This window comes from Anabrus simplex, chromosome 1 (genome assembly GCF_040414725.1).
Source record: "Anabrus simplex isolate iqAnaSimp1 chromosome 1, ASM4041472v1, whole genome shotgun sequence".
Classification (NCBI taxonomy): Eukaryota; Metazoa; Arthropoda; class Insecta; order Orthoptera; family Tettigoniidae; genus Anabrus; species Anabrus simplex.
The window spans coordinates 1,207,665,269-1,207,687,576 of NC_090265.1; the positions used below are offsets into that span (position 1 = coordinate 1,207,665,269).

The 22,308-nt window shown below is 38.3% G+C and overlaps 1 protein-coding gene across 1 annotated transcript in view; it reads left to right on the forward strand.

Moving 5' to 3' along the window:
- Positions 1-22,308, forward strand: part of puf (ubiquitinyl hydrolase 1 puf) — an 870,156-nt gene that overhangs the window by 350,707 nt on the left and 497,141 nt on the right. The window contains exons 20-21 of the mRNA XM_068225443.1: positions 2,103-2,199; positions 3,469-3,671. Coding sequence (XP_068081544.1) covers positions 2,103-2,199; positions 3,469-3,671 — 300 coding nt within the window. The remainder of the gene's footprint in view (positions 1-2,102; positions 2,200-3,468; positions 3,672-22,308) is intronic.

The following is a 22,308-nucleotide window of genomic DNA, read 5'->3' on the forward strand; positions in this document are numbered from 1 at the left end:
CAAGAAAGGAAGCCGACGAAAATGTGCTAATTATCGTGGTATCACACTACTGTCTCATGTCCTGAAAATATTGGAAAAAATAATAGAGACCAGATTCAGAGATATTGTTGAACCAATTTTGGAAGAAGAGCAGTATGGTTTCAGACCAGCAAGGTCAACTACAGACCTTATATTTGTAATTAGGATGCTAATGGAAAAATACTGGGAGAAGAACAAGCCTTTATTTCTAATATTTTAGGACATTGAGAAAGCAGGAGTTTAAGAAATATGGTTTAAACATCAGCAAGACCAAGACAGTGGTGATGAAATTGTATGGGGAAGGAGCAGAAGTAACAGTCATGTTAAATGAAGCCCAACTGGACAGCGTTCCAGTTTTCAAATACTTGGGTAGCGTTCTATCAAATGACAACCTAGCAAAACATGAGGTGAACAATGGAATCAATAAGGCAACACAATTTTACCACCAGATAAGACACCTGCTGTGAGATGAGCAAATACCCTTGAAAACAAAAATGACATTGTACAAGTCCCATTGTACACCAGTTCTTACACACAGTCTCGAAACCACAACACTGACCAGTAGAGATAATTCCAAACTTCAGGCAGCAGAAATGAAATTCCTACGCACTAAGATCCAGAAGACCAGAAAAGACAAGATTAGGAATGAGAAAATTAGAGAAGAAGTAGGAATAGATGATTCTCTCCTCAATAAGATTCAGTGGTTTGGTCACATGAATAGGATGCCAGTAAATAGAACTGCAAGGAAGGAATTTGACAGAAAGGTAGAAGGTAGACGATCCGTGGGAAGGCCACGAAGGAAATGGATAGATTTAGTTAAGAACGATGTACTGCTGAGAGGTCATGATTGGGACAAGTTGGTGGAGGAAGAATGGTACAAGGACAGGATGAGATGGAGGAGACTCATATAGCACACCTGGGAAACTGGAGATGGTTTAGGATGGTGGTGGTGATGATGATGATGATGACGACATTAAGAGTCAAAAGGAAAATGTGTGAGGTTGAGTAGAGCTTGTGGTTTTATGTCTGAAACAAGAGGAGAGTGAAATGTTAAGGAACAAAATTAAAGGAGAAGAAGTGACTGAAGAAAAAACAATGTGTGTGAAATTACTTACCCCTTCAACAGTTGTGATGTTAATTTGGTTAAAGATGAGGTGAGTTGAAGAAAATATGTTGAATGTACTTTCTTTTATCTTTTATCTTTTCGACTGTTGTAATGTTAAATAGTTGCCATAGTAGTGTTTGAATGACTGACATTTGCACATCTAGTGTTATATCGATGTGAGACTGGTGGGAGAGGGTTGGGTGGGGTGTTAAGTTTATGTGCTATTGGATGCAGTTGAGTTGTAGGGGCAAATGGGGAGGGAGTTGTGTTTCTGAAAGTGGGAGGGGTCTTGGATGATGATAATTTTAGATTGTTTATTATGTTAATGTGTTTATGGTTTGGTGATTACAACAATTTTGGTAAAATTCACATCCACATTTAGTGAGATGTACATCACTCACACTCAATGAACTGTCAGAGTTGATTGGTAGATAGTGATGTAAATATATTGTTTACTTCTTGTACTTTCAAACTTTGCAAATTGCTTTGACTGTATAGATATGATAATTTCTATTTACTTTGTACTTATCTTTCACTGGTTGTGTAAATAGTTTATAGGTTGTCATTATTCATCATACGCCAAATAATAAAATAAATAATCGTTTCTGTCTCAGTGTCCTAATTTTGATCAGCGATTTAAAGATGTAAGAATGTACAGATACTAAATATTAAAACGTTTTTCAACTTTTTGGTCAACTTCACATTGACTGGTACTTATTATATATTGAGAACAGCAAAAGCATACTTGAGGCATGGAATAGAAAAAAATTGACCTTAATGAGAAAGCTCCATTTACTCATCCATGCTTCTCTCCTTCAACCTGTTCAAACTCTGCATCCATCTATCTTTTCTGTCCTCATGGTGACAAACTCAACATAACTATTCATATCTGTGATCAAATATTTGGTAATGACTGCCTGTATATTATTGTTTTCTACATGTATCAGAATTCCTTGAGAATTGCAAAATTGTCTTCCAGGGTGGTGATAATGTACCTGACAAGCTGCATGATAACTGGAATGAGACATTTGTTCAGCATGGTGGTCTCAGGCACCTGTTTGATATCTTCATGTCCGGTAAGTAAGATGTCTCTCATTTAAAGGAGCGTAGGAATTTAACATTTTTAATTAAATGTGATCTATCTTAATTTTATGAATCTCTATACTGCATCATAATCATCATGAACAACATCATTATCATCATCATGTAATCCTGTGCAAAGCACATTGATCAGTGAGAGCTCTCTAGCATTGATGGTTGTTTGTGACAGCTTCTACACATTCTTGAGAGATGAGGGTTGTAATATTTTTTTTCAAATGTTTGATTCCAAGTTCTTCGAGGTAAACCTTGCTTTCTTTTCCTTCCAAGTGGTATCCACAACACTGCAGCTTTTCGATGCTTATTTTCCGGCATACGAAGAATGTAGCCAGCAAGTTGTATTCGTCACTTGGTCACAGATATCATCAGGTTTTTGAGAGTGAGCTTTGTAATGTTTGTGATATCACTATATCTCCGAAGGCAGTGTTGTTGGTAAACATTTAGCAGTTTTACTACTTCCTGGTGAATTTGTAAGTTTTGCAGGTGTATATTGCAGTTGATTTTGCAATACTCTTGAAGTGATTTACTTTGCAGTGGTATATATGACTGTCGTTTACCAAATGTGTGCCATTTGTTGAGACACCAATGACGCTGGTCCAATTCAGTACTTTTTCATTCCGCCTAATATAACTTTCACAAGAAACGTAACAAAAATATGCAAATACCACCAAAGAATGCAGAATAAAACAAGCTTTATGTTGGTGTGATTATAGTTTAGATGGATAGACTGGTTTCAATTTTATTAGCATTTAAACTTGACTGCACATACTTCCTGCCCTGATAGTAGTGATCCACACTTCAATACAATCCATTCTATTTAACAGCTACCGCTGCAACTATTCACAGTAAGTTAACTTGTCATCTGCTACAATACCTTCCATGTGCTGTGCGGTAAACAATATTGATCAAGGATATACTTGGCACATAAACTGATACTCTTTCAGTAGCCTTATTGGTTGAAAATATTGATATAGAGAGAGATCTTATATGTTTTTGTGTGCACTCTGTCATGTTAATCCATTGTTACTTTTAACTTCTGTTATGTATGCATTATATGCTAACTGCCACCACCACCATTCAAAGTCATTCTTTTTTGAAGAGCACATTATATATTTTGCTGTTATGTTTGTTGATTTGAATGTTGTGGTATATTAACCCCTTCATAAGTTAAAAAAAAAATCATAAATATATTTGTTATTATATTTTACTGTCCTTCATTGATTGCTGTTTTACTTATCATAAAACAGGTACACTGCAGCGTTCAGGGGGTGATGGCAGTGAATGGCAACAGGATTGTCTGGCATTGCTGTTGAAGTTACTGTGTCAGTTGGGTATGACAACTGACAGTGGAGAGCTACCACCAGACCTTACAGACTCTGTTCGCAACAAACGTAACAGGAGGTTCCGTAAAAGTAGTTCAGATAAGGTGGTCATTCCCAAGCTCAGTGAGGTATATTGTTTTGATATATATTTTGAGTTCTTTTAGCTCGTAGACTTTAGGTATTCATCCTCCCCCCTTTTGAACATTTTCCTTCTGCATTTTCTTCTGGTGGTTGATTTCAATTACGCACTCCAATTCTTATTCTTCTTTTGTGTGTTTGTCAACAGAACGAACACGATTAATGTGCTGTCTTTATGAAATATGGTGCATTTTTTAAAAAGATGTGTGTGGAATGGAAGATAGTTCTCTAGAAATTAGAGAAATGTTGTAAATATGGTGGACTCCTAAATATTAAGCCAATTAACATTTCATTCACTGAGTTTTTGTAACCTGATTGTAAAACACAATAGTTCTCTATTAACTTTGATCACAGACATAATTTCATCTTCTAACATAACTAACCATCATCAAGAAAGGAGTTGAACTAGGGTTGATTAAAAAGTTGCAGCAAAGTTAAAAGATTAAGAGTAATGCAAGCAACATTGAATATCAAGGACCTCCTCCTCTCTCCACTACTCCTTTCCCTCCTCCAATATTTCTCCTACTTTTACTCCTCTCATCTCTATACTCTTCACTGTATCTGTTCACCTTGTTCTGGGCCTTCCCTGTTATCTTTCTTCTATTATTTTCTCCATAAATACTTGCTTTGGAACTCTATCCTCTTTCATTCTCATCGCGTGTCCATACCATTTCAGCTTACTGGTCTCTATCCTGTCTTACAGTTTAAGGAATCCAGTTCTCTCTCTGATTTCTATGATTTCAGATTTTATCTCTTTGTGTTTTCCCAATTATTCCTGTAAGAAATTTCATCTTGGCTGCTTGTGAATAAATCACGTTCATCAGTTTTGTTGTTGTCTATGTGCCCGCCGCTTATGTCAAAATTGGCGTGTAATACATTGAATACAGAATTTTCTTGCATTTCTGTGGGACGTCCCAGTTCTCCACTATACCTCTCACACATTGGTAAAACTCATTGGCTTGTTGGATCCTCTTTCTCATTTCTTAATTTATTTTCCCCTAATCTGCAAGTATACTCCCTAGATATTTGAAGCTTTCCACAACATCTAATGGTCTTCCATTTACAGTAGAACCTCAATAATTTGAAATCGGTTAATTCAAAATCCTGCCTAATTCGAAGAAGCTCCCGTTCCTGGAAACATGAGGTACGGTTTTGCATGTTATTTAAATTGTTTAATTTGAAATTCATATAATTTGTAATTGTAAGAACAATGTCAGTCCCATTACCAAAAATTCAAACCTCTAATTCAAAACTGCCTTTACATTAAAAAAAAAAAAAAAAAAAGTGTTTTACAAAGTAATTTAAATTTAAAATGTATCCATGTCATGATAGAACGTGTCTTCCGGAACGTGCTGGGGTACCTTTCCGTATTTTCACTCACTTCTGTGTCTACAATGTACTTCATATTTGCCAAGCTGGAGTAAAATTGTAATTCTTTTGTATTCAGCGCTTTAAGGAATGCTCAAATACTTTTGTAATAAGGCAGCATATACAGAAGTAGAGATATGAAGTTTATCTCCCCTAGTTTGCTGTCACTACATGTGCTTCAAAAGTAGGCTTGCAGTGGTGTCTTAATGGCACACTAACTACCTTTGTCTTGGTGAGGCTGTTGTGGCAACCCAACTGATGAGCCCAATGTTACACTGGAGTGAGAGTGAAACACTGATAATTTCATGATTGAATAAGCCTAAAGCGTTTGAATTCTTTTTTGCAATTTTGCCTATTAAAAAACAAAAAAATAAAAACTGAAATTCCATGCATTTTGACATACCGTATTTGCTTGCATATAAGTCACCACTGCGTATACCTCACACATAACTCGCATTAATTTCTGACTTTGTCATAAGGCATATGTGCACAAACTAAAGTTTGGGTATTCCGTTGACAACCGTACATTAAATATCGGGACTGTACCAACCGCTGTAACGATCTTTGTGCGTGACAGTACAAGAAGAAGCTCCATTTCTTTCTACCTGCAGAATGGTTGAAGCTAGCTGTTGTAACAAAAACTCGCAAAGACCCATCCCAAGGCCGCATTCCTAGCCAGTCAGTCACACTCAGCTACCCCTCTCGCTTTTCCGTCTTTGTCAATAGGCTCGTGTCTACCTGTCTGGCAGAGCTGATCACGTGAACTGGGAGAGTTTCCCTGTCCAGGCAGTCAAGTGATCACAGTATTAGGTGTTGTCCATCTGTTGTATTGTCAACAAGTACCAGTATTCTGTCCTCATATTTCATTGTTGTTTCTCAGTTACGTTTTCTTGTGTAGGTCTATCTCTGAGTTATGCAGAAACGTGGGAGTTATACGGCTGGGTTTAAACTCAGTGTGATAAAATGTGCTGAGGAACATAGTAACAGAGTTGCCAGTCGAGAAATCAGTGTGACTGAGTTTTATGTTCGCTACTGGCATAAACACAAAGCCATGCTAGAAACCACCAGTCGAAAACGTAAGACTTCGGAGGGCTGAAAACTGGTAAGTTTTCTGAGCTAGAAGACGAGTTGTTTCATTACATTACAGAGTTGCGTAATGATGGCGTTAGTATCTTGCAGGAGATGCTACATTTCAAAGCGTGTGAACTAGCGATTAAAGGAGGAATCAGCTGTATGGTTCTGAAAGTGAGCCGGGGTTGGATCTGTAGATTCATGACACAAAAGGGATTGTGTCTGTGAAGGCAAACATCTCTGCCAGAGAATGCTAAGCAGTATCAGTGACAAAAGCAAAGATTTTCATCGCCATGTGATAGCAGTGCGGAAGAAAAGCATTTGCCTCTTATCTCAAATTGGCAATGCAGATCAAACTCTGATAAACTTCGACATGCCATGCATCACCACCATCGACAAGAAGGGAGAATCTAGCATGCTTGTATGTATAGTTGGGTGTGAAAAACAGCATTGCACTGTCATGTTAGTAATAACCACAGACAGAAGAAAATTATCAGCGTACGTTATTTTCAAAAGAACAACAGTGCCTAAAGCAAAGTTTCCCAAAGGTATTCATGTAACGGTTCAAGAGAAAGGTGGATGGATACAGCTCTTGTCTAGGACTGGATCCGTACGGTGTGGGGAGCACCGCCAGGAGCACTGCTTCAACGCCCAGTAATGTTAGTGTGGGACAGTTTCCGCGGACACTTGATGGATGACACAAAGAAATGTCTTCAGAAAATGAAAACTGATCTCATTGTAATTCCTGGTGGACTAGCACATTGTCTGCAGCCCTTAGATGTTTCCATCAAGCCCTTCAAGGATAACATACGTAAATTGTACACCAAATGGATGAAGGGGCGGAAGAGCATGAGCTGACGCCAGCAAGCAAAATAAAGAGGCTGTCAGTTGAACTCATGTGTGATTGGGTTATGTGGGCATGGGTTATGGTGTCGACAGACATTATTGTGAAGAGTTTCTGAAGACGAGCATCGCAGATATGTTGGACGGAAGTCAGGCTATTGCAATATGGGATGGTGACCAGAATGATGCATGCGAGAATAGCTCGAAGACTAAAGGCTGTGACAGTGAATAGGATAAGACTTGTTTCAATAGTCTAATGCAAATTTTACACTTTTTTCGGGAATGTGATCTTTTGCACACAAATCTCCCGCATATTTCACCCACCGAAAATGTTCACACTTATTTTTTGTCAAAAAAGTGCGAGTTATATGCAAGCAAATATGGTATATATATTTGTATTGAAAAGGTTATTAATCTTGAAAGAGTTTACTTATATAATCCCTGCCCATATTACCGTATTTCACGGCATAATCGTCGCCACCGCTTAATCGTCGCATCCTTTATTTTCATTACAAAAATCGGACTTTAAACCTTTAATTACATAATCGTCGCACGTCCAAATTTTGTTCACTAATCTAGTTAACAGGTAAATGGAACTGCAACGTAAGTTGCACATGAATGCGCAATTTAAATACGTGTATGGTTTATGGGCAATTTGGCAACACAGTCACGTTTGCGACATGTTGCACAACGTATAAATAAATAATACCGGTATATGTACGACGCATGGCTTACCGGTAGACTATCGGCAGTTTGACAACGTGGTCGCGAGACAGTGTACAATTTATTCACCACCTACATATTATGCTTACCGGTAGGCTATCGGCAGTTTGACAACGTGGTCGCGAGACAGTGTACTATTTATTCACCACCTACATATTATGAGTTCCCATTTGAAATACGTAAGGCTGTAAGTTATCGCTTATCGGCAACGTCGCCAGGAAATACCGGCTAGGTAGGTTGAATGGACCTCGAACCAGCCCTCAGATACAGGTAAAATTCCCTGACCCGGCCGTGAATTGAACCCGAGGCCTCCGTGTAAGAGGCAAGCACGCTACCCCTACACCATGGGGCCGGCTCCTGTGTTATTGCGCACGAAGTGAAATCCAAGACGATAACGCAGATTTCCACGGAATTATTCAGCCGAATTATTTACGATGTCTCAGTTGTGATCGCTAGACTCTTATCTTACTACTACGTCATAAGTGTCCGGGCATGGGATGAAAACTTTTATCCAAGCAGTCAAGATAATTATTATCCAATGCTATTAAAGTTTTATTTTATAAACTCGTCAGTAATGTAATGTAAAATCATCAATAACTGGGAAGAAATATTAACCTAATTACCGTATGTTTAAAAGAAATTGAAAAAAATGAATGTTTGTTACTGACGTCTCGGAATACAGTCAACTATACAGTAGATCTACACCGCGCTAGCTAGAGCTCCGGTTTGCGAGCTTTGCGCAAGCGCAGTAGTGTGTCGCAACCAACGAGCTAAACTGATAAATTGTTGCATGCTTCCTTGCTGCCTAACAGTATTGGCTGCTCTGGAATGGACAGATCACAGATGCATTTATTTGTTTCAGATTTACGTGATTACTGTAGACACGTGTGCGTGAGAATTTAAGTTTTTAATTTGTGTTTTGGGTGTTTGCAGAAATAATTTGTTTTAATAGTGAACAATTACGGAAAGTCATTTATATCGCAAAACATTAACGTGTGAAGCATTTATAAGCGATTATGGGTAAATATAGAAACTATCCTGCGGGCTTCAAGCTAAGCGTAATTGCCTTCGCTGAACAGCACGGGAACTGAGCTGCAGAAAGAAAATTTTCTGTGAGTGAAAAGTTGGTGCGTGACTGGCGGAAAGTAAAAAACAAGCTAAAAAGCACAAACCCTTCTAGACGCGCGTTTAGAGGTCCTAAAACAGGGAAGTTTCCTATAATTGATGAAGAAGTGTTTAGGTACGTCAGTGAAATATGTAACAATGGCTGCAGTGTATCATATGAAATGTTACAAATTAAGGGACAGGAGGTAGCGCGCAAACACAACATACCGGTAACTCAGTTTAAGGCGACTCGTGGGTGGATTAAGGGGTTCATGCGACGACACAATCTGTCAGTTTAAAGTTAAAAACATTATTGTTCCGTATTGAATAGAGAAATAAGATGTACAATATTATAGGTTAGGATCCACCTTTCAATACTCCGTAATAAGATGGTAAAAAGTAGTTACAACCTGTTTAATGGGACCGGTTTCAACACATTTTAAGTGTCATCATCAGCCAATTTGCGAAGATCTTAAAACAACTAGCACATTGAATACAGGCAAAAAATTAACATTGTATCATAACGTAGCAATTCAGTAAATGTTCAAAACACAATAATCACAGTCAAGAGAGTAAACAGAACATCACTATCTTGCGCCGAAAACAAATATAGCTGAAGTTCATAAGCAGGTCAAATATTCGCTTATGTAAAGTCGTTGCTAGGCAGGTCTTGTAGGCATTTGTTTCTCCGGCCGAAGAGCAAAAGGTGACGTGAATGAAGTCCTAGGAAAACAGTGTAGGATTTAATTTCGTCAAATTTCAAAGTGGATATATAGGTTTTATAAAATAATTTAAAACGTTAAAAAAGAATAAAGCCAAATAAAAAATATATTTAAAAAATAGGAAGAAATAATGAAAGAAATACGAGGTTCAACTCGAAACAACTTGCCGTAGTAATTGATAAAGAAATGATAAATAGAGAAAGGGGGGGACGTTAATTAGAGGGTGGTGATGGTGGTGGTGGTGGTGGTGGTGGTTATTGTTATTAGAGGAAATACAATTGGGCAACAATCCTTAATATAATACTAATTCGAAGAAAAAAGAAAAAGAACCGACACTTCGAAAAATGAAGATATCGGTTAAAGGAAGACAAGGGCCACGAAGGGCGTGAAAATGAAAGACTCCCTAGCCCTCGCAAACCTAATAGCATCGGGGTCGGAAAAGAACAAGAATTGACCAAGGGAGGTCGGACAGGATAGATGAAAGTGAGGAGCCTGGCACAAGTAAGTGGAAGCAATGCCAGGACTCAGCTAAGGGCCCCGTGGTCGCCAACCCACGCTCTGAAGTTCAGAGCCCCTGGGGGATGGAGGATGGGAAGGAAAGAAAAAATGGAAGGGATCCGATACTTTGAAAAATGAAGATATCAGCCAAAGGAAGACAAGGGCCACGAAGGGCGTGAAAATGAAAGACTCCCTAGCCCTCGGAAAACTAATAGCGTCGGGGTCGGAAAGGAACAAGAGTTGACCAAGGGAGGTCGGACAGGATAGATGAAAGTGAGGAGCCTGGCACAAGTAAGTGGAAGCAATGCCAGGACTCAGCTAAGGGCCCCGTGGTCGCCAACCCACGCTCTGAAGTTCAGAGCCCCTGGGGGATGGAGGGTGGGAAGGAAAGAAAAAATGGAAGGGATCCGATACTTCGAAAGGCCAACTCTTGTTCCTTTCCGACCCCGACGCTTTTAGGTTTCCGAAGGGCTAGGGAGTCTTTCATTTTCACGCCCTTCGTTGGCCCTTGTCTTCTTTTGGCTGATATCTTCATTTTTCGAAGTATCGGATCCCTTCCATTTTTTCTTTCCTTCCCACCCTCCATCCCCCAGGGGCTCTGAACTTCGGAACGTAGGTTGACGACCACGGGGGCCCTTAGCTGAGTCCTGGCATTGCTTCCACTTACTTGTGCCAGGCTCCTCACTTTCATCTATCCTGTCCGACCTCCCTTGGTCAACTCTTGTTCCTTTCCGACCCCGACGCTATTAGTTTTCCGAGGGCTAGGGAGTCTTTCATTTTCACGCCCTTCGTGGCCCTTGTCTTCCTTTGGCTGATATCTTCATTTTTCAAAGTATCGGATCCCTTCCATTTTTTCTTTCCTTCCCATCCTCCATCCCCCAGGGGCTCTGAACTTCAGAGCGTGGGTTGGCGACCACGGGGCCCTTAGCTGAGTCCTGGCATTGCTTCCACTTACTTGTGCCAGGCTCCTCACTTTCATCTATCCTGTCCGACCTCCCTTGGTCAATTCTTGTTCTTTTCCGACCCCGATGCTATTAGGTTTGCGAGGGCTAGGGAGTCTTTCATTTTCACGCCCTTCGTGGCCCTTGTCTTCCTTTAACCGATATCTTCATTTTTCGAAGTGTCGGTTCTTTTTCTTTTTTCTTCGAATTAGTATTATATTAAGGATTGTTGCCCAATTGTATTTCCTCTAATAACAATAACCACCACCACCACCACCACCACCATCACCACCCTCTAATTAACGTCCCCCCTTTCTCTATTTATCATTTCTTTATCAATTACTACGGCAAGTTGTTTCGAGTTGAACCTCGTATTTCTTTCATTATTTCTTCCTATTTTTTAAATATATTTTTTATTTGGCTTTATTCTTTTTTAACGTTTTAAATTATTTTATAAAACCTATATATCCACTTTGAAATTTGACGAAATTAAATCCTACACTGTTTTCCTAGGACTTCATTCACGTCACCTTTTGCTCTTCGGCCGGAGAAACAAATGCCTACAAGACCTGCCTAGCAACGACTTTACATAAGCGAATATTTGACCTGCTTATGAACTTCAGCTATATTTGTTTTCGGCGCAAGATAGTGATGTTCTGTTTACTCTCTTGACTGTGATTATTGTGTTTTGAACATTTACTGAATTGCTACGTTATGATACAATGTTAATTTTTTGCCTGTATTCAATGTGCTAGTTGTTTTAAGATCTTCGCAAATTGGCTGATGATGACACTTAAAATGTGTTGAAACCGGTCCCATTAAACAGGTTGTAACTACTTTTTACCATCTTATTACGGAGTATTGAAAGGTGGATCCTAACCTATAATATTGTACATCTTACAATCTGTCAGTGCGAAGGAGAACAACACAAAGCCAAAAGTTGCCTGCTGATTACACGGACAAGATTGTAAATTTTCACCGATTTGTCATACGTTTGCGCAAGGAAACTTCGTACTTGCTTTCTCAAATCGGTAATGCCTCGCAACAGCACTATTGCGCTAAAAGGATCACGGAGTGTATTAATGAAAACCAGCGGTAGTGAGAAGTTGCGATGCATGGCAATGCTAGCCATTACAGCTGACGGGAGAAAGTTGCCGCCTTACATCATTTTCAAGAGGAAAACGATGCCTAAGAATATACAGTTTCCCCGTGGAATTCATGTACGAGTGCAACCAAAGGGTTGGATGGACGTAGAACTCATGCTGGACTGGGTTAAAACTGTGTGGAATAGAAGACCTGGTGCACTACTAAAACAACCAGCTCTGCTTGTTTTAGATAGTTTCCGAGGTCACCTCGTGAACGAAGTGAAGCAAATTCTCACTACAAATAAGACACGACAGATAGTCATTCCTGGTGGCCTAACATCTGCTTTGCAGCCACTAGACGTATGTGTTAATAAACCCTTTAAAGACTACTTACGTCGATTTTACAACGAGTGGATGATGAGCGGCGATCAGCAATTGACGCCCGCCGGAAATATCAGGCGTCCACCCTTGGACTTGTTATGCTCGTGGGTGAAGAAGAGTTGGGATCTTATACCACCTGAACTAGTCTCCAAGAGCTTCAAAAGGACTGGGATTTCGAATGCACTAGATGGTTCCGAGGATGACACAGTGTGGCAGGGAGACGAAGAATCTGATACTGGTATTAACAGAGGCGAGGACGGCGCATCAGATAGCGAAACCTGCGATAGCGACACCGAAGATTTGGAATAAATTGCGTACCGGTAAGTCCGCATTTTACAACAAAGCGATAATTTTTTGCAAGTGTAATATTTTAACTTTAATACTCAAATTAATGACAAATTAACTTAATACGTTCATTTTTATTTTCAGGTTGGAAAAACGTTCACCGAATTGTTGCGAAAAATTATGAATTTTGTTTTAGACTATTTTAATTATTTTGATGTATAAACGCGAGTATTACGTGCATCTTAAATTTGTATCAAATACAATTTAGTTATAAATACATTTTTTGAGTAATATAAATACTGGTATTAAATATTCATCGTGTAATGGTCGCACCCTACAATTTTTTTCGAAAATTTTGGTATAAAAAGTGCGACGATTATGCCGTGAAATACGGTATTAGAAGCACCTGATTCTTTTTACAGTTCATTTGTTTTGGGGGACTAATTTTGTAAACTGGCTCACCTATTGTTGTTTAATGAGTTAATTATTACAAAACAGCTATTATTGAATGAAATGAGCTCATTTGTTATGCACTATCATTCTTGTGAGTGCTGATTGTTTATCAACAAGTACTAGTGTTGGGCAAAACAGTTGCTTTTAGGCAGTGGTTGTCGCTGAAACCATTGTGCGCAGACAACCACTGTATAAAACATTTGCAAAATAACTTACTCCTACCAGTGTGTAAACAAATGAGATAGTGCATCCACTGCCGCGGCAACGTCTCGCATCTTTCCTTGTACCGGCCAGCCAGTGGTGCATATCATTCCATCCAATATAAATACAAACTAATATAAAGGGATTGAATTCATTTATGTATTTCACAGTCAAGCATAACCATCCAAGGCCTGTATTGTAGTTGAAAACAAGTACAAATTTATTCATCTGCTGACCTGCTAAGCCTAACGCATCTGAGGATTTTCTTTCAGTGTTTACTCCCTTAGCCTTTAAAGATCCCTCTTCTCCACAAGGCAGTGGTTTCCTCTTCTAATTTTACCCAGAGAGGATGGGTTGCCTCATCTACCATCTTCACCATTTCGAAGGTCTCCTTCTCTGCCTAAGATGCTGTTAAGGTCTTCACCGTAATCCTGGGCATGGGTTCCACATTATACCCTATGAAACTGGGTCTCTGCATGAACTTAGCTCTCCTTCACACCAGCCTACTGATGTGGAGGATACCCATCCCCTCAACGTGGATGCGCCAGACAAGAATTACACAAATACGGAAATTAAACTTATAGATTACGAGACAATAATTACTCAAGTGAAGGATAGGGATCATGACCCATTTCCCTTGAGCCGGGTTAATGGTTGTGTATGATGCCACAACCAATGGCAAAGAAGTAAAATGGAAAGGGAAAGCATTGAAGAAACTAAGAAAGGGGTACACCTTGCATTGGATGAGTAACAGTAAAGAGAAAAGAAATAGAGTGGGATTTGTAGTGAATCAGGATGTCGAACCAGTAGCTGAAGTTGAGTATGTAAATGAAAGAATTATAATAATGCACATAAAAAAGGAACTACTGAAGATAATACAGGTGTATGCTCCACAGAGGATGTAGCGTGGAAGAAAAAGAAGAGTTCCTCAATAGACTGGAAACACACATTGTTGCAGATGGGATCATGATAAAGGGAGATCTGAATGCTCATGTGGGAACCAATAGAATTGGATATGAGAATGTTCTGAGCCCGCATGGGTATGGCGATAGATATTAAGATGGAGAGAAACTATTGGACTTTTGTATCAGAAATAACCTGATATGGAAGAAAAAGAAGAGTTCCTCAATAGACTGGAAACACACATTGTTGCAGATGGGATCATGATAAAGGGAGATCTGAATGCTCATGTGGGAACCAATAGAATTGGATATGAGAATGTTCTGAGCCCGCATGGGTATGGCGATAGATATTAAGATGGAGAGAAACTATTGGACTTTTGTATCAGAAATAACCTGATAATAAAGAACACATGGTTTATGAAGAGGAATAGCCATAAGATCAGCTGATATAGTTGCGATGGACAGTATGTAACACTCATCAATTTTATAATAACAGACCGAGAATGGGGAAGATACTTCATGAATACGAAGATAATCCCAGTAAATGTATGGAAGGTGATCATAGATTATTGATTGTGGAATTAAAACAAAAACAAAAAATTCCTAAAATTGTATTGAAGAAGAAACCAACGATCAGGATTTGGGAATTGGAGGAGGAGGATAAAAGAATGGCATTCCAAGATTGTATGAAAAGGAAGTTGCCTAACACGAAAATACAAAGTGGAGAAGCAGAGTGGGACAATTTAAGACAGACATTTCTGGAAGCAGCAGTTGAGGTATGCACAAAAACAAAAGCAGAGGTTAAGGGAAAAGAGACAAGGTGATGGACAGACAAAATAAAAAATTAAATAAAAGAAAGGAACAAGGTGAAAAAGGAAATGGATCAGGAAAAGCCAAAAACGTATCAGGGGGATGAGAATAAGATGGAAAGGTTACATGTGGAATACAAAAGATTGAAACTACATGTAAAAAGGAGTATCAAGGAAGAAAAGGAGAAATGTTGGGGAGAGTTTACCAAGAAAATTGCGCAATATAGTCGAGGAAATCAGAAACTATTATACAGAGTATTAAAAGAATAAATCAAGGAAAAATCAAGGCATTAGAGAGGGAAGATGGATCTATAGTACATGACGAAAAGTGTCTTAAGAAGGTGATGGGAAAGTATTTTGAAAAACTTTATAGTGAGGATCATTGCTCGGAGGAAGAAGGAGATAAGAAAATGGAAATAATAGATGGAGAAAAAGAAGAGAACCTGATAACATGGTTGAAACTTGAAAGGGCTGTGAAAGCAATGACCAAAGGTAAAGCAAGTGGAAGAGACGTATTCAATGCTGATGCAATTAAGGCAGCAGGAAGCATTGGACTACATTGGTTATACAGAGCCCTCATTGTCATATGGAAGGACGAAAGGATACCTGAAGATTGGCAAGAAGGAAGGATTGTACCACTGTTCAAAAAAGGAAATAGGAAGAAATGTGAAAATTATAGAGGTATAACTCTATTATCACATGGGCTAAAAATAATGGAGAAAGTCATAGACAAAAGACTGAGGGATATAATAGAAATACAGTTAGAGGAAGAACAATATGGCTTTAGACCAAAGGGATGAACAATAGACTTGATATTTACAGTGCGAACCATAATGGAAAAACCTCTGGAAAGCAAGGAAATTATCTTCGTATTTTTGGATTTGGAAAAAGCTTATGATACAGTTAAGAGAAAACGTATGGGAATGCTTACTGAAAAGGAATGTACCAAAATCATTAATTAACAAGATAAAAATGTTGTATCATGACAGTAAAAGCAGTGTACAAGCGGGGAGTGGTGACTCTGAAACACTTTATACAAAAAAAAAAGTCTCAAGCATGGAAGTGCACTGTCGCCATTATTGTTTATTATGTTGATGGATGAAATTCTAAAACGTGTAAAACAGAGTATCAGTAGTGATGAAGTGAATGCTTTGGTATTTGCAGATGATGTGGTGATTTGGGGAAAGGGAGAAAAGGAAGTACAAAGGAGACTGGACATTTGAAATGAAAATCTGAAGGAGTTTGGAATGCCAATTAGTAAAAAGAAAACTGTAGTCATGCACTGTGGAAAAGAGAAAAAGAGAAGCCAAGTGAACATAGACGGAGAATGGTTAGAGGATGTAGAACAGTTTACATATCTGGGTAGCATTATTATTGGAAGTATTGAAATTAATCCTGAAATTAATAATAGCCTACGTAAAGGCACAACATTTTATCAAGTCGGAGATCTTTTATGGGATGATAAAGTACCCAAGAGAATGAAATTAACTTTATATAAACAGTACTTCATACCCGTTGTAGCATAGGGACTAGAAAGGCTGGCAACTAATAAGAGACAAGATAGTAAGATCGAAGTGGTAGAAATGAAATTTTTAAGAACATCGGTTAAAAAGACAAGAAGAAATAGAATTCCAAATATTAAAATCAGAGAAGAGCTAAATATAGAACTGTTAGTACAGAACATACAGAAAGCAAGACTGAGATGGTTCGGACATGTAAAAAGAATGGGAAAGGAACGGGTGGCTAGAAGTGCATTGGGAAGAGAAGTTAAGGGAAAGAGACCAGTTGGAAGACCGAGAAAAAGGTGGATGGATCAGAATTGGAAGGACATTAGAGAAGCTGGATTGGGTGTGGCGGAAGTAATGGAGCAGGAAATGTGTAAGGTCAGAAAGGAGCGGAGGAGGCTTGTTAACCACACCCGGGCGACTTGAGTGGGACATTGATGATGATGATGATGATGATGATGATGATGATGATGATGATGATGATGAAGATGATGATGAATCCTCAACTAAAAAATTGAAATAATCAAGTTTATCAGTTTCACTGCTTGTAACTTTCAAGGGAAACCAAGAGAATCCATCACTGGGCGAGTTGGCTGTACGGTTAGGGGCGCGCAGCTGTGAGCTTGCATCCGGGAGATAGTATGTTCGAATCTCACTGTCGACAGCCCTGAAGATAGTTTTCCGTGGTTTCCCTTTTTCACACCAGGCAAATGCTGGAGCTCTACCTTAATTAAGACCACGGCCGCTCATATCTCCTCGTTTGTGATTCGATCTATCCATCTCACCTTCAGCATCCTTCTGTAACACCACATTTGAAAAGCTTCTATTCTCTTTCTTTCTGAGCTAGTTATCGTCCATGTTTCACTTCCATACAATGCCACACTCCAGATGTAAGTCTTAAGAAACATCTCTCTAGTTCCTGTATCAAAGTTTGAAGTGAGCAAAGTTCTTTCTTTAAGAAAGCTCTTCCTTGCTTTTGCTAGTCTGCATTTTATGTCCTCCTTACTTCTGCCATCGTTAGTTATTTTACTACCCAAGTAACAATGTTCATCTACTTCCTTTAAGACTATATTTCCTAATCTAATATTACCTGCATCACCTGCCTTCAATCGACTGCACTGCATTACTCTTGTTTTGGACTTAATCATTTTCATCTTGTATTCCTTACCCAAAACTTTGTCCATACCATTCAGCAACTTCTCGAGATCTTATGCAGTGTCAGATAAAATAATAATATCATTGGCAAATCTCAGGATTTTAATTTCCACTCCCTGGATTGTGATTCCCTTTCCAAATTCTTCATTGATTTCCTTTACAGGCTGCTGTTTGTAAACATTGGCAAAGGGGGAAGGACAGATTGCAGCCTTGCCTCACTCCTTTCTGGATTGCTGCTTCTTTTTCAAAGCCCCTGATTCTTATAACTGCAGACTTATTTTTATACAGATTGTAGATAATTCTTTGTTCTCGGTATCTGATCCCAATCACCTCCAGAATCTTAAATAGCTTGGTCCAATCAACATTACTGAATGCCTTTTCTAGGTCTACGAATATGATGTACGTGGGCTTGTCCTTCTTAATTCGATCCAAGAGATCAGACGTAAAGTCAGGATTGCTTCAAGTGTTCCTAAATTTCTTCTGAAGCCAAATTGGTCTTCTCCGAACTCAGCTTCAACTTGTTTTTCCATTCTTCTGTAAATAATACGTGTTGCTATTTTGCAGGCATGAGATACTAAACCAACGGTGGGGTAGTTTTCACACTTGTCAACACTGGCTTTCTTGGGAAAAGGTATAACAACATTCTGCTGAAAATTTGATGGCACTTCTCCTGTCTCATACATCTTACACACTAGATGGAATAACCTTGCCATGCTGGTTTCTCCTGAGGCAGTCAGTAATTCAGAGGGAATGTCATCAATTCCAAGCGCCTTGTTCCTGTGAAGGTCTCTCACAGCTCTGTCAAACTCTGACCTCAAAATTGGGTCTCATATGTCATCAGCATCATCAGCCTCTTCTTGTTCCAGAACCAAATCATATACGTTGCACCATCCCGCGTCCAGGTTGATTACACGAGTTTCCAGACTAGCTCTTGATAATACTTTCATCTGCCGAATATTCTTGGGCTGTGAGTTCCGCGTGAGAAAGAAACACCGACGGCCTACGGTAAATACCAACCTACGTAGATGAACGTCTTCAACACGCTATTAGTCGGTTACCGTATATTTTTGATACCAAAATTTATCGTAAAAATCAGATTATCGTGGCTTGCCAAGAACATCGTACATGACATCATCATGATCGCAACGAAAATCAGTCATTCCAAGCTTATACCTAGTATCTATTCTAAGTAGACATTGAAAGAATCCAATATTACTCTACTCAACTTTTATTCATAAATTGATTTATGGATGAATTGGAATAAACGTTGATTACCTTGAAAATCATTTATACAGTATAGCAGGTTTCCTATTCAATCAGTTTCTCCATAAATATATTGATGTTGTCTTGAAGAAATAGGTTTGGGAAAACCTCTGATAAATAAATAAAATAATGAACTTAGGCCTTATTCATCTGACTCATAATCTTAGCCTATCGAAAAATTGTATTATAACTAAGTAGTTTCCAAGGAATTCAAATGAAAGGAAAAATAATTAAATTACATAATAAGTAAAATTACTCAACATAATTGAAAAAGTTGGATAATTGCAATAATTATAATTATTATAATGTTTGTAATGAAAGAATTATTTGGATGCATCCGAAAGCTCTAAGTAAAATAAACTATATTCCTACTATATACAATTCAAATTAAAGTTCAATTGGAAAATGAGGAAAACGCAAAGAAAATGGCCAATAATTAATGACTCAATTAATTAATTAATTAATTAAGATCTGGAATCTCTGAAAATTAAGTTAAGTTGCTTCTCGAAACCATCAAGATTCAATTGCCTGAATTAAATTCGCATACAATTACAGAAATGTATATCACTCGGTTGAAAACAGTTCATCTCAATGTCCACGCACAGTAGAAAAATCGTGTGAAAGGATTACTGTCTGATTCTTAGGTATTTTACTCTATTCGAAGTTTCAATTTGTTCAATGTTTCATATTTTGTACCAACTAGCCTCCATATAAGCAAAACTAAGTCCACTTTAAGTCGTAAGCATTTTCAAATTATTTCCATCGTAAGGATTACATTGCTAAATTATTCAATTATTCCTTTAATTCATGGTTAAATTTCAGCTAAAGTGCGTATATGACTTACCATAACATTTCCAAGTATATTACGATTAATATTCCAACGAAATACCATGTGTGGAAAAACTGACACATAGGAAGACTCTATCCTCATCTAAAATCCACATATGAAAGTCTAAGTTACCAGTGATGTCTAATATTGCTCCAAAAGAAAATAAATAAATCGTAAGCTGACTTGCCGTAAGTGAGAATATACGAAAACATTCGTAGTTATGTCAGTGAAGGTCTAAATGTTTACGTAAGTGATCTCTCGGCTCTTCGAAGATCCTACTTATTCAATTAATTCTTTAGTGATGGCATTAAGATCGTATCCTAAACTGTATCATATATATATATTAGGGAATAAAATAGCAATCAGAAACAGTACGTTTCACCTCCGACACCTTAGCATGTGCAACCCACACATACTACCATTTCTCGAAGAAATACTATGACCGACACCTTAAATAACAGTAACTATCACCATCAAAATACACTAGCAATTCATATGCTAACTATATTCATTATTTAACACTTCCATTATCGCGTAGCATTTATAATTGAAGCACTCATTCCATCAAAACACAACATATGTACTATCACCTGCACATATATATATTCATTACCATTACTGTCATAGTATCAAATAAATAGTACACTGTAACCTTAAAATTGTGCCATCAAATTTCCTTGTAATACTCCCTAAATACGATCTTTACGCTTGCTCTTAGTCAAAACCATCATGCATATAAATATTAGGTTCCTCATAATACTCTAATATTTCACTGACAACAAATTATGAAAAATATCAATCACTTCTCCACTCTCATATTGACAGATTTACGAACGGCATTTCACTGGTGCTTTAACGCCTATGTTTGGAATTTACGGTAACTTTGGATGAATACCTATTTCCTTGTGAACACACACACGTATATTAATTACGCACACAAAATGTTACCACATATATTATACATTAACCCAAAGAATAAGGTTTTCTACTTACGATACGACTTAAATGGGGACTTATCTTTGCTTATTGGATCTGGCTTCCATCTCGCTGTTGATCGTCATGGGATGGTAGGTCTTGCTCCCTGGTTCGGCTTAAGTAATAAGGAATCATCTCGTCATCACAGCTGACTATTATCCTCCTGGATCATCCATCTCGTCAAGCGTTACCATAGCCAGAGTAGTCCTCGCCTCAGCTTCTTAGAACATCATGACGGCCTCCATTGCATCAAGGACAGAATAATACAAGGCATTAGTGGATTTATACATGGTAATCTGCTTAGTAATGCTAATGTGGTCAGTATATTTGTTTTCTGTTCTGCTTAATTTGCCTATAAGACTCTAAATATCGTCTTGTTTCAAACTGCCTTGCTCGCCGAAACGTTATGAATTTTATGTGCTTTAAGGATTGCACTCTGTTCGGTCTACTTCAGTTCTCTTGATGTTATGCAGTATCGGGCAAATAAAATGTTCCGAGCCCAACCGTGACTTAGTGAAGCTCCAACTTGACGTTTCTTATCAGCTGGTCTTTTATCTCACGTATATGTCAAATACAGCTGGTGTTCGGCGGGTTATCGTTGACTTGATCTTATCTCTAACAGTAGACTAAACTCTCCAATTATTACTGGGTTTCTTTACGCGATTCCGTCTTTCTTGGTGTAGTGCTCAATTAAGAATCCTTTCTTCTAATGGAAGACTTTTTTTTCAATAATGGATTTAAATAATCCGCTCTCGTCATTCTTTCGCACTGCCTTCTAAAAAAAAATTCCTTCTGTGATTGCCGGTTGAATTTATCATCTCTTCAGTTCATACAGCTGTTAATTGTTTTTATTCTGACCCGCTAATAGCCGAAGCGCCATTTTTGTTCCAAATATAGTAACTATAGAACGGTGAAATGGCACAACGTCTTTACCTTGATATTACTGTTGGATATGTTCCTGCCATCTTTCTGCTTTGTCTTCTTTCCCTAGAAGTGGCTTTCCATCTGAGCTCTTAATATTCATACACCTAGGTTTCCTTTCTCCAAAAGTTTCCTTGATTTTCCTGTGTGCAGCATCTACGTTTCCTAGGACCATACAACCTTCAACATCCTTGCACTTCTTTTTCGGCCATTCTTCCTGAGCTACATTACACTTTCTATCCACTTCATTCTTTAATCACTTGTATTCTTTTCTGCCCTCTTCATTTCTAGCATTCTTGTATTTTCGTCTTTCTTCAATCAGGTCTAATATCTCGTGAGTTATCCACGGGTTCTCAGTTGATCATTTCTTCCTTCCTAACATTTTTTCATCAGCCCTGCATTCCTTCATTCCTTCCTTTCTTCAATTTCTTCAACTTCAGATGGCATTTCATGACCAACAAGTTGTAGTCAGAGTCCATGTCTGCTCCTGGGAAGGTTTGGCAATCAAACACCTGGTTTCAAAATCTCTGCCTAATCATAATGAAGTCTATTTTATACTTTCCAGTGTCTTTAGGTCTCGTCCACGTAAACAG